The following is a 12,129-nucleotide window of genomic DNA, read 5'->3' as shown; positions in this document are numbered from 1 at the left end:
ACACACACACACACACACACACACACACACACACACACACACACACACCCCCTGCCCCAACACACTTTTTACAGTTCCGTTTTGTGGGCTGACATCCCTCATTAGAATGTAAGCTTCTTGAGGGCAGACTTTTATTTTTATTTCTATTTATATCCCCAGGGCTTCCTTCCTTTCCTTCCCTTCTTTACTTCCTTTCCTTTCTTTCCTTCCTTTTTTCCCTTCATTCCTTCCTTTTTTCCTTCATTCCTTTCCTCCCTTCCCTTCACTGCTTTCTTCCTTTTTCCCTTCCTTTCCTTCTTTCTTTCCTTCCTTCCTTTCATTTCTTTCTTCTTTTCCTTCATTCTTTCCTCCCTTTTTAAACTTTCTTTTCTTCCTTCATATCCTTCCTATATGCTATCAAAATAAGGTACCTTTTAGAAATGTGCAAATATGCCATCTCTGGGCACATGATGCCAATAAAACGAGATAACCAGAACTACAAAAAGTAGTTCAGGGGCCAACAGACAGACCAAGGTTTCAAGCAAAAAGTTTAGTTCTATTATCAGTTACCTTCCTAATAATGTATTTCGTTGGCCTTTGGCACAGTTTTTTCACAGAGTGACCCACAATGACACAGGAATACCTCACCTGAGTTGTCACTAATAACGCTGAGCGTTATTTAAAGTTTATATTATTTTTTTGTCTCCTGGTTTAACTTCCACTTGCCCTCACTGAAGCACAATTACCACTTCTCTGCCATTAACACAGCCTTATGAGATCTTTCTGCCACTTAACTAAGCTAGTTTTCCCTATGCATCAAGGGTTTGATGTCCTCTGCAAATCTGATAGGGGAACTGGTGTTCTCCTGCATATTCCTGCTTACAGTTCATTTATGCTAAATCAGACTACTCCCAGCACAGATATCCACCCATCCACCCTGTGACCTTCAAGTTAATGAATATTGCAACTGTATTGGGTGATCTAAAGGAATTTTTAGTTTAAAAATATGATGACTGGACAAAGCGCCAATGGCAGCCAATGAAGTATGGTTTATCATGGACAGGCGACTGGCTTACAGAAAATATAGGTAAAGTAACAGACACTCTGTTACAAGAAGTCTATGGAACTGAGGGTGAGGAAAGGGGATGTCTTTCATGGAGAGAAAATTAACCTTTTTTCATTTTATTTTTTTATTTTTAGGCAATTGGGGTTAAGTGACTTGGCCAGGGTCACACGGCTAGCAAGTGTCAAGTTTTTGGTCTGAGGCCAGATTTGAAGTCAGGTCCTCCTGACTTCAGGGCCAGTGCTCTATCCATTGCGCCACCTAGCTGCCCCGGAAATTAACCTTAAAGCAGGGATTCTTATCTTTTTTGAGTGTCCAGAACCCCTCTGGCAGTCTAGGGAAGCCTATGAATCCCTTCTCTGAATGATGTTTTTAAATGAACAAAATAAATTACTTTGACTTACAAAGGAAACAAATTATATTGAAATAAAATTATAAAAATATCTTTTAAAGCAAATTCATGGACCCCAGGTTAAGGACCCCTGCAGTAGGGGATAGTATACTGGCTAAGTCTTGAACAAAGTTAGGAATTGTAAGTGGCAGAGGAAGGAATGCATTCCAGGAAAGGGGAGATACTGGGCACAGGTTCAGAGACAGAAAGTGGAATGAAGCATCTGGGGAACATCTAGTAGGCTTATTTGGCTGGAATGGAGAGCAAGGGGAGTAATACGGAATTATTGTAAATTATGAAGTGTGGCTAAATAGTATCCTATCATTACTGCATGACCCAAATAGTCAAATAATGAACTGATGCTCAGCATGGCGTAGCAGGAAGAACTCTAGGTTTGGAATCTGAGGAACGCTACTCTCCTCCTTGACATTCTTCAAACAAGATACTTATCAATCAATTCCTGGTATTTTCATCCATCATCGCTCATACCTGCAATACTCTCCCTCCTTATCTCCATCTCCTGGCTTCCCTAGCTTCCTTCAAGTTCGAGCTAAAATCCCACTTTCTACAGGAAGCCTTTCTAAATCTCTCTTAATTCTAGAGTTTTCCCTCTATTGATTATTTCCTCTTTATCCTGTGTATATGGGGCAGGTAGGTGGCACAGTGGATAGAGCACTGGGCTTGGAATCAAGAAGACTCATTTTTCTGAGTTCAAATCTGGCCTCAGATACTTATTAACTGTGTGACCCTGGGCAAGTCACTTAAACCTGCTTGACTCAGTTCCTCATCTATAAAACGAGCTAGAGAAGAAAATGGCAAACCACTATAGTATCTCTTCCAAGAAAATCCCAAATGGGGTTATGGAGAACTGGACACAACTGAAAAATGACTTACTTACTTAACAACAATCCTGTCTGTACATAATTGTTCACATGTTGTTACCCCCAGAACTTAGCACAGTGCCTGGCACACAATAAGTATTAACAAATAATTATTGACTGACTGACTGGATCTGTTTTAGAAGAATATCCTATGTCTGATGTGGTTGGGATTTGAAAGATCATTTACCTACTTTCCTACCTACTTTATCTTTGGATCTATTTATTAAACAAAGGTTTTATACTCTTCTAGTGTTACTACAAGGACTGTAGGTTTGAGTAAGGACTCAGAAACCAGATCCACTGGCATGGAATCAGTATTCTTCCTTCTCTTCCTCTGTCCTCAAGCCCCCTTTATTTTTCCTCTTCCTTTTTCTTTTCTTTCCTGCTTATGGTCTACTGCTGTGCACTCACTGCTTAGCCTCACTGTCAACACTTAGAACCAAAGAGACTTCAAATCTCTTCTGCATATAGTGGGGGTGAAGATGGGATAGAGGCCTCCAAAATACTTTGTTACCTACTAATGAGTAGCCAAATTGGCTAATTAAGAGAATTTTTCCTTCTTGACTTATCCTATGATGAAATTTCCTGCAACTAATGAAAGAGGGAAAGGGGGAGGGGCAGCTGAAGAAGCAGCAGCACCCTAGACAGTTTACTTTCAGGTAAATGAAACTTGATCCTAATTTTGTTTTTCTTTGTTACGTAACTCACCCAGACCTCCAGAATCTTGCACATTACAAAGCAGAAATCATTTTCCATTTTAGGGTCAATGCTTGACCCTAAAACAAATGAAGGAATTAGACATGAATATATAATAACTTGCACACACCCCAGCAACAAACCACAGTTACTGCTGCTGGTTCCTCTTGTTGGGATGATATATGGATTCCTTCATCTGAAGGAAAGGAATGTGTACACAGAATGAATTGCTATGCCACTGGAATGCCATGAGCGCCCTCTGATGACTAAAGGATTTAGGAACTGCATTTTACTGGAGCTTCTTGGAGAGGGAGAATGGAGAAAAGAGAGCCCCCACTCTCTCACAGAATGAAAAGCATTTCTTGAAAAAAGGAAAATTCTAAGAATACTTCTTGAAAACTCTTAACTTTTGTAAAGAGGGTTTTTTTTTTGTTTCTTGTTTTTGTTTTTGTTTTTGTTTTTAGCAGACATCTTTCCTGGGGTTGCATTTTCTATGGGGCACAACATTCAGATCCATGATAACCACCACTGAAATAAAACTTCCAGGATGAAGGGAGGGAAAATACTGAAAAAGCAAAGATACGATTGGCCATCACTGGCCCCTGTGTTAGATGATGATGATGGTGCTGGTGCTGATGGTGGCGGTGGCTAACATTTATATATGGCTTTAAGGTTCCCAAAGCACTGTACATACATTATATCATTTGATCCTCACGACAACCTTGTGAGGTAGGTACTATGCCTACCTTAATAACTTGTTCATCAGTCCTTAAAGAGTAAGAACTTGTTGCAGAGCAGGGACTCCTTAAATGTTTGAAGTCAAGGCAGTGGCTGTGTGGCCAATGAATTGTGGTGATAGGATCATGGATTCAGAGCTAGAAAGGATCTCTCTCCTGTGGGAATTGCGGGGATTAAGACAACAAGTAGTTAATTTGGGAACTGAGTGAACAGCATAGACTGTCTTGTGACTCAACTCTGGAGCTAGCTCAGTTCCCTTTCTGTTCTATTGTGGGTCTAGTCCAAATTCTGTCCCGTGAAAAAACTTCATCCAATTGTGGGAATTGGGAGAAAACCTTACTGCATTGTTTGAACCTAGCCCTGTGTGGCTGAGAAGCTGGACCACTCCACCTGCTGCTTAGAAACCCTTACCTAACGACCATAAATTCAGTCAGATCCAAAGATTGATGCAAGGACTTTTTTTTCACAATTATACACCTCAAGCAACCCATGTCTTATCTGAAAACTGGCCCCATACTGATCAATCAGTTATTGTTTCCATATTCCTTTGATTGTTTACAGACACTTGGGAGGAGTGGGGCGCCTTTTCTTCTGAATTCAGGAAATTGCAACTGTTACTTCCCAACTTGGAAAGTTCCTAATTTTTCATCCAATTAGAAATCAGATTACCTAATGCTGTGTTGTTTCCTTTTAATTAATTGGTCTTATGTGATTAATTGTTCTTAATGTATAAAAGTCTGTCTCTCCCTATATTTGGGGTCCAAGCCTAAGCTGAGGAGGTCTGATCCCTGTTTGCTGGGCAATTGCCATGAATTGCTTAATAAATTGATATGCTCAGATGATCGAATCTTTTTTTCTTAGTGATTTCATTTTTCATCTATCACACTTCCATTTATTTTGTACAACCCCATCATTTTACAGTTGCAGAAATTGAGTCCCAGAAAGGTTCAGTGACCTGTCCAAAATGACAGGTAGTAAGTATCAGACAGGGTTCAATGACTTGCCAGGGTCATATAGCTAGTAGGTATCTGAGGTCACATTTGAACTCAACTCCTTCTGACTCCAGAGCCAGGACTCTATCCACTGTGCTGCAATGGATAGAGTTCTGGACTTGGAGTCAGGAAGACTCATCTTCCTGAGTTCAAATCTGGACTCAGACACTGGCTAGCTGTGTGACACTGAGCAAGTCACTTAAACCTGTTTGCCTTAGTTTCCTCATCTATAAAATAAGCTGGAGAAGGAAATGGCAAACCACTCCATTATCTTTGCCAGGAAAACCCCAAATGTGGTCATGAAGGGTAAGACATGACTGAAAGGACCAAATAACAAAGCGGTAGTTACCATCCCAAGGAATACCACCCAAGAAATCTTGAGTCGTTGAGAGAATGAAGAAAGAATTAATTCTGCCTTCCCTATCAACAAATGTTGAAAGGTGTTGGTTCTTATCAATCAGGGAATATACCTTTTACAATATCATTATGTATACAATTATCATTATATCATCATAATATGTACACAGCTCTTGATGAGAGGAGATAATCTGTAAGACTGAAAGACAACAGGGGCTGAGGTTACATAAAGTATATCAAGGTTTAGACTGTCCATGGGGGAGTGGAGTAAGGTGCCCTCTTATGTAAAGCCTTATCCATATGAAAGTAGGTATAGGTAATAACTTGGGCCTTCCTATACTTTGATCTGTAATAATGATTCCCCCAACTACTCACGCCCTCCCTCCCTCCCTCCCTCCCTAACTACCTTGTATCTTTTCTCTATATACTTATAAAAAGGATGTTCCAAAAGCTTTCATGTAGCATTTAAAGCATAATTATATATTATATTTATGTATAAATATGTACATGTTGTCACTCCAAATAGAATATAAGCTCCTTGAAAGTAAGAATCATTTCATCATTTTTTATATGTATCAACAATGCTCCCTCGGTGCCTAACACATAGCAGGTACTTAAATATTTTGAGAAAGAGACTTTCCTGAAAATACTCTTAATTTTCTTAGGGCACTTTCTATAGATCTCTCTTAGGTCTTTATCACATTCTACCTGGTAGAGGTAGACTCCACAGAGACTCCTCCCTATTGGATTTTAAGGTTTTTAAAGTCAGGTATTGGATGAGTTTTAATCTTTCTATCCTGGAACTTCTCACAGTCTTATGTATATGGTGGATGTTTAATTAAAGTATTTTTTGGAATGAATTGAATTGAATAATTATAGATCCTAAGTTGATTATAAATGTGTGTATGCATATGTATATATAAAGACATAGATATAGCTATAGATACAACTATAGATACAAATATAGACATAAAAAGATGATTGGTTGAAACCAATTAAAATATTAAATAATGATTATTTGACAAATAGTAAGCACTTAATAAATGATTGTTGACTGAATGATTGCTGTGGTAAAGGTACTCAGGGAAAACTTCCAGAGAAGTGGATTTTCAGTGGTGCATATTATATGAGCAGCAATATTGAAGATCATAAATAAATGAGAACAGTCTCCTACTTGATCATGTGAAAAATATAACCATAAAAAATCCTATTAACAGTGAAATTTTGATATCATAAGAAAATAAAGTAGATAAGAGCCCGGAGTAATGGAAAGCATACGAGCTTTGAGTCATAAGATATGAGTTTGAATACTGTGTCTTGTTACTTCAAATTTGTATAATCTTAAACCATTTCTCCCTAGGCCTCAGTTTCCTAATCTGTACAATGACAGAGTTGAACTAAATGACCTCTTAGGTCCCTTCCAGCCCTAGACCTCATGATTCCATGAACCTCTCCATCATCTTCCAGACTTGTCTCTCTTCCATTGCCCTTCATAAGAAACCTCTTTCAAGGTTCTGTGGAAAGAAGAGAGATTCGTGGAACCTCTTGGTGAGGGCTCTCTCTCACTCAAATCAAAGTCAATTGCAAGTCATGTCATCATCTCCCTAATGTCATGGTCCTCTTTGAGAAGGAAGGACAAACACAACCTGTGAGTAGTCTGAGCTACCTGAACGGAGGGACACAGATGGCCAGTTCCAGTTGGATAACTCCTTTCTCTCCTCCCCTCCTCTCCTCTCCCTTGATGGCCCAAAGCAACCTAGTTAACTTGGGGTTTACTAGCTAGATTTCTTTTTCAAAGACCAAGCCTGAAATACAACTCACTCTGGATCTCAAGGATTGGACAACAATAGGTCCCTGCCCAAGTACCACTTAATGGTTATTTTTTGGGTCCTCCTGGTTCAGAGTGAATGTAAATGGTAATTGTTTCTCTTTTGACCAGCAGTCCTGAGGGTCTTCCCCTCCCAATTTGTTTGTTTGTTTTATTAAAGAGGCCATCCCTGGACTTAACTTCTTAAAGAGGCCTCTTCACTGAATGGGCATTGCCTCACTCAAAGTGAGAACCTGAAAAGACCTTAGCTTAAAAAGGCCAGGGCCTTAAAAAGGCCTATTGCATCCTGAGCCATCTCCAGTCGTCCTGATGAATATCTGGCCACTGGACCCAGATGGCTCTGGAGGAGAAAGTGAGGCTGGTGACCTTGCACAGCCCTCCCTCACTCAAATCAAAGTCAATTGCAAGTCTTGTCATCATCTCCCTGATGTCATGGTCCTCTTGGAGAACAAAGGACGAACACAACAACAACCTGGTGAGAGGCAACATTGTAACAGCCCTTGCTACTCTTCACCATTGTTCCTATAAAGCTGATTCAATCAGGGAGCCTTCCCTAAGTAAAACTTGAAATCAGAAAAAGTTTGAATACATACCCTCCCACCTTGGTTCTTCTACTTCTCCCCAATGCTGGGATTCCAGTCTATTGTACAACCAGGGCCTTGTTCCCTTATGCTATCTATCTTAAGCATCTGTCAGAGTCCTCACCTAATGCAGTGCCATCATGCTCCTTAATTATTTCTCCCCCCATGCTCCACTTCAAAACTCCCATTTTGCCAGGGCCCCAATCCCAACTAATATGTCTAGGAAAAAAGCAGTTAGGTAGACACATTAGAGTAAGGTGTTAACGACTGATAACATCTTAAAATGTTCCACCCTCCAAGAAGCATCTACATTTCTTTTTTTTTTGGGGGGGGGTTTCTTTTTTGAACATAAAATCTCATCGGCATATCGAACCTTTGATGAGGAATTTCTACCAATACAAGTTAGTACCTATTCTTCAACTTATAGTCTTAAGACAGTTAAGTGTCTTAGAGAGAGGTATATATCAGAGGCAGGACTAGAACCCAGGTCTTCCTGATCCCAAGGTTGACTATCCTCTAACTTGTTGCCTCTTGGTATCTGCATATGTAAAGTACAAACTGGACTAGGGGTTGGTTAAATCCAAAGAAAATGCAAAGAAACTAATCTCTTGGTAGAATTTTAGACTATGTATGGCCATAGAGTTCCAAATATATTTTACAATAAAAAGTGCCTTCCTTGTACCCTTCAAATTCCGTCCAAAAGGCAACCCTCTGTCACACTGATATATAAGGCCTACCTTTCTAGGTCAGGATAAGATACAAAAATGACAGGGGCCCAACAAGGTAAACAACAGATTTATTGTTGTTGTTCAATAGTTTCAGTAGTGTCCAACTCTTCATAACCCCATTTGAGGATTTCTTGGCAAAGATACTGAAGTGGTTTGCCCATTCCTTCTTCAGCTCATTTGACAGATGAGGAAACTGGGGTGAATAGGGTTAAGTCTAAGGCTGGGTTTGAACTGGATTTGAAGTCTTTCTGATTTCAGGCCCAGTGCTCTATCCACTGCGCCACCTAGCAGCCAAATAACAGAATGCCACTTCTTTCTCATCTGCCCTTGAATAGTACCACCCACACTTGAGAAGGAAAGATCAGCTATTCTGTTTATAAAGACTACAGAAAAAGCAGAAAAAGAATCTAGTCATCTGAATTTGTGGTTCAGTGAAGACTGCAATGGATTGGGAGTCAGATGCATTAGGGTTTGAATCCAGATTCTATTCCTCTCTATGTGGCTTTGAACAAACCACTTTTCTCTGGGTCTCAGTTTCCTCATCTATAAAATGAAGAATTTGGATTAGATAACTTGATGGCCTTTTCAACTCTAAATCTGTAATGCTATACACCTTTAAAAACTTTGCTCTTGGCTTAGTAAAAACATTTTTAAATGATCTCTATAACAAAGAAGATAAAGTTACTAGAAAGTAAGGGCTTTAAAAATCTTTGCTCAAGGCTTTAGTAATTTACAAACTTCAGTTTACCCTGAAAACCATTTTTAGAATTGTGATCATCTGTCACCATCAAACTACAGTTCTAGTTATATCTTCAAGCCTCAAATGGAGTATAGATATAGCAGATTCAGAATGTTGTGGGGGGGAGGGTATTTCTTTTTTGGCTTGGCTTATACAACTTGACCACCTACACTAATCAAATTAAGCAACCATCTGTTAAATTCTCACTTTATGATATATAGATGAAGCATCTAAGTCCTGTGAAGAATGATACTTTAACTTTTTAATACTGGAGTACAGACAGGAAACTTACCCACAATAGCAGATGAAATAAATTATATATTCTGTCATTTCTTCCATAGTTATGTGGAATGCTCTACAGGTTTCTGTGGACCTTTTTGTTTGTTTGTTTTGTAGCATTATTTAACTCAAGTTTGATTGTCAGCCACTCCAAAGTATGTTGTCCTACATTGTCTACTTCTGGGCTGGACATTTAACTAAATGCCAGAAAATATTTCAGCTCTAGCATTCCACAGCTTTGCTGTGATTTATGAAAAGCAAAGCTGTAGGAAAAGGAGGGGGAAATATGATGGAAGTCAGTGGACTACTAGGAACAAATCCTGGTTCCTAAATTCCTGACATCATGGCTTCCAAATTCCAATACTGTTGCCTGAACCAGATGCTTGAAGGTGTAACAGTCATAAAGGCATTTTAGCAAAAACTCCAATTTAGTCAACTTTCTGGAACAACACACTTTCATTAATTCAAATATGAATCAATATGAATATAAGCATATATATAGGTACCCATATATAATGTGGGTAGGAATGGGAGATTTAGAGAGGATTCAAAAAAATTTTAAATGAATACATGATTTCTTAAAAAAAATGTTTAATAAAGTCTGTGAAGGATGTGTTTGAATATTCCACTGTGACAAAGCCTTAAACTTTTATGAGATTGATTCTAAGTTGACTCTTCAATTCTAATGATCTAAATTGCTATGATTATGCCATCAAGAAAAAAGTCGACAAGGCAAAGAACCCCACCCCACTCCCATTCCCTGGAGGGATTTCCCCCTTTATTGTAGCACTTTGGCATTTTAATTACAATCAAAAAGCAAAGGATTCGTACTACATATCATCAAACAAGAACCCCGAATCAAAATGGGCTTTCTTCTCCTGCCTGGGGAGTGACTCCTATCAACAAATATCTCAGCTTTTTGGACTCCTACAAACTGATGACATAAAATAAAACCCACATGTTTTCAAAAAATGAAAAGGCCTGCAAGAGAGGAGGTGGAAACAGAAGCCACCAAATGCTTTAGGATGAAGGAAACAAACCACGACAGATATGACTTCTAGCCTCTGAGAAACGGGTTTTTTCCCCCAGAAATTTACAGAAGCACTGACATTTTTTAAGTGCCTTTCCAACATTTCAGCACCCACAGCATCAATCTCTGTTTAAAGCCTCTGCTTTCAGAAAAGCTCTCAAGAGAGCTGAAGTTTCTCCTTCCTGCCTCAACCCCTCCTTCCCCCCCCCCAACATCAATTCCCTTCCCTTTTCATTCACACCTCGTTCTCCACAAAGGAGTGGGGGAGGTTTGAGGGGGAGATACCGCAACAAACTTTTATCCTGATTAGAAACTTCCCACGCAAAGTCACCGTGGCTAACTGCTCAGTGCAAGAGTGCCTGAAGCCTGACGCGGACTTCCTTCGCTGCGAACAAGTTGTGCTCCTTCTCAAACTCAGACTTAGAATGGTTCCACGGGAGCCCCTAGTTTCTCCGTCGAAGTTTCTCTAAGAAAATTCTACATACCCAACCCTTTTCCTTCTCCTCCCGCAGCTGTCGCCACCGTTGCTAACCGGTGAAGCAGAGGAGAGGGAAAGTTAAAATATAGGAAAGGACACCCAAGTCCTCCTGGGGTTCCGCGCGCAAAGGCGCGAATCCTGAGCCCAAAGTGCGCCCTCCAGTCCAACGATCCCGGGGTAGCTATCTCCGAGGATTCCGGGTCAAAGCGAATCCGGAGTAAGGGGTAACGCTGGTGGCGACCAAGCTTACGGTCACCACCTTCCTGTGTCCGGCTACTGTCTTCGAAAGATGCCCCGACCAGCCACCCTCTCCATGTGCCACCCCCTTTCCTTGCTAGAGTGAATGAGGATGGACAGGTTAGTGACACACTACAAAGCACAGTGGGGCTGGAACTGGCCCCTCCACGAAGCGACAGGACGGTGGCATGGAGCGGTGGGAGGAGGAGAGATGGAGAAGAGAAATGGAAGGGGAGAAAAGACGAGAGAGGCGAGAAGAGTTAAGGGGAGGAGAACCTGCTCCCCTGGGACTGGAGTACTGTACCTGCTGCCTCCGCGGAGGCTAAGTAGACTAGCGCGGCCAAGAAGAGCAGCGGGAGCCCGGGGAGCCGATATGCGCGCCCCGTGAGAGCCATGGAGCCCGGGGTGTGCGTTGTTACCAGCCCTTGCGGAATGGCTCTCAGCTTCTGCGGGACCCCGGACGGGAGGGCAGGAAGAGGACTCCGCGAGGGCAAGTGAGTTACCGGTCCTGAGGCAGTCCCCACAAGTGCTGGCTGTGATGCAACCCAGCTCCCAGCTCCCTCCCCGCTGCACCCTCGCAGCAGCAGTGACCAGAGCCCGCCTGTGCCGTCCGTGCGTCCTTCACCCAGCACCGCGCTTCATCACTGAGCAGGCTTTTGCCCGGGCTGATGCTCTTTCTATGTGTCCCTCTGCCTCCCCCTGCCGGGTCGCGCGGACAGCGCAGGGGGCACTGCGGGATGGGGTGCCCAGAAAGGCGGAGCAAGGGTGAGACCAAATGGGTGGAGGGTGACTGAGTGATGCCGTTTGAAACCTGGTTGGTGTTTCTGGAGAGGTAATGATTTATGTGTAAAGGGAACAAGCCAAGGAAATTCCTTCCCTTCTCTCCCCTCCCTTGTTCTTTGGCTCTAAAAAAGCCTTTTAACTTCCAAACCAAGGAATCCACTTTGTCCTCTTAAATAAATACCTCCGGATAATGCAGAAACGAACCTTATCCAAAATGCTTAACATCCGTTTCCAGATTTCTCTCTGTTTTGTGGCTTGACCTTTCCTTCCTGCTCATAACTAAATCAATCATTTGTTTTTCCTTATGCATTTTATTATGCCTGACCATCTTTTTTCCGGGTATCACATG

The 12,129-nt window shown here is 41.3% G+C and overlaps 1 protein-coding gene across 3 annotated transcripts in view; it reads right to left on the bottom strand.

Moving 5' to 3' along the window:
- The window catches only part of LOC114031534 (fibronectin type III domain-containing protein 1-like), a 121,883-nt gene extending 110,273 nt beyond the window's left edge, over positions 1–11,610 (bottom strand). For all 3 annotated transcript variants that reach the window (XM_027846667.1, XM_027846669.1, XM_027846668.1), the window contains exon 1: positions 11,302–11,610. In XM_027846667.1, coding sequence (XP_027702468.1) covers positions 11,302–11,392 — 91 coding nt within the window. In that variant the 5' untranslated portion in view covers positions 11,393–11,610. The remainder of the gene's footprint in view (positions 1–11,301) is intronic.
- Positions 11,611–12,129: the final 519 nt, after the last annotated feature.

This window comes from Vombatus ursinus, unplaced genomic scaffold (assembly GCF_900497805.2).
Source record: "Vombatus ursinus unplaced genomic scaffold, bare-nosed wombat genome assembly UNPS02015175.1, whole genome shotgun sequence".
Classification (NCBI taxonomy): domain Eukaryota; kingdom Metazoa; phylum Chordata; class Mammalia; order Diprotodontia; family Vombatidae; genus Vombatus; species Vombatus ursinus.
The sequence above is the reverse complement of the archived record's forward strand: the minus strand, read 5'-3'. Positions and strand labels throughout refer to the sequence as shown.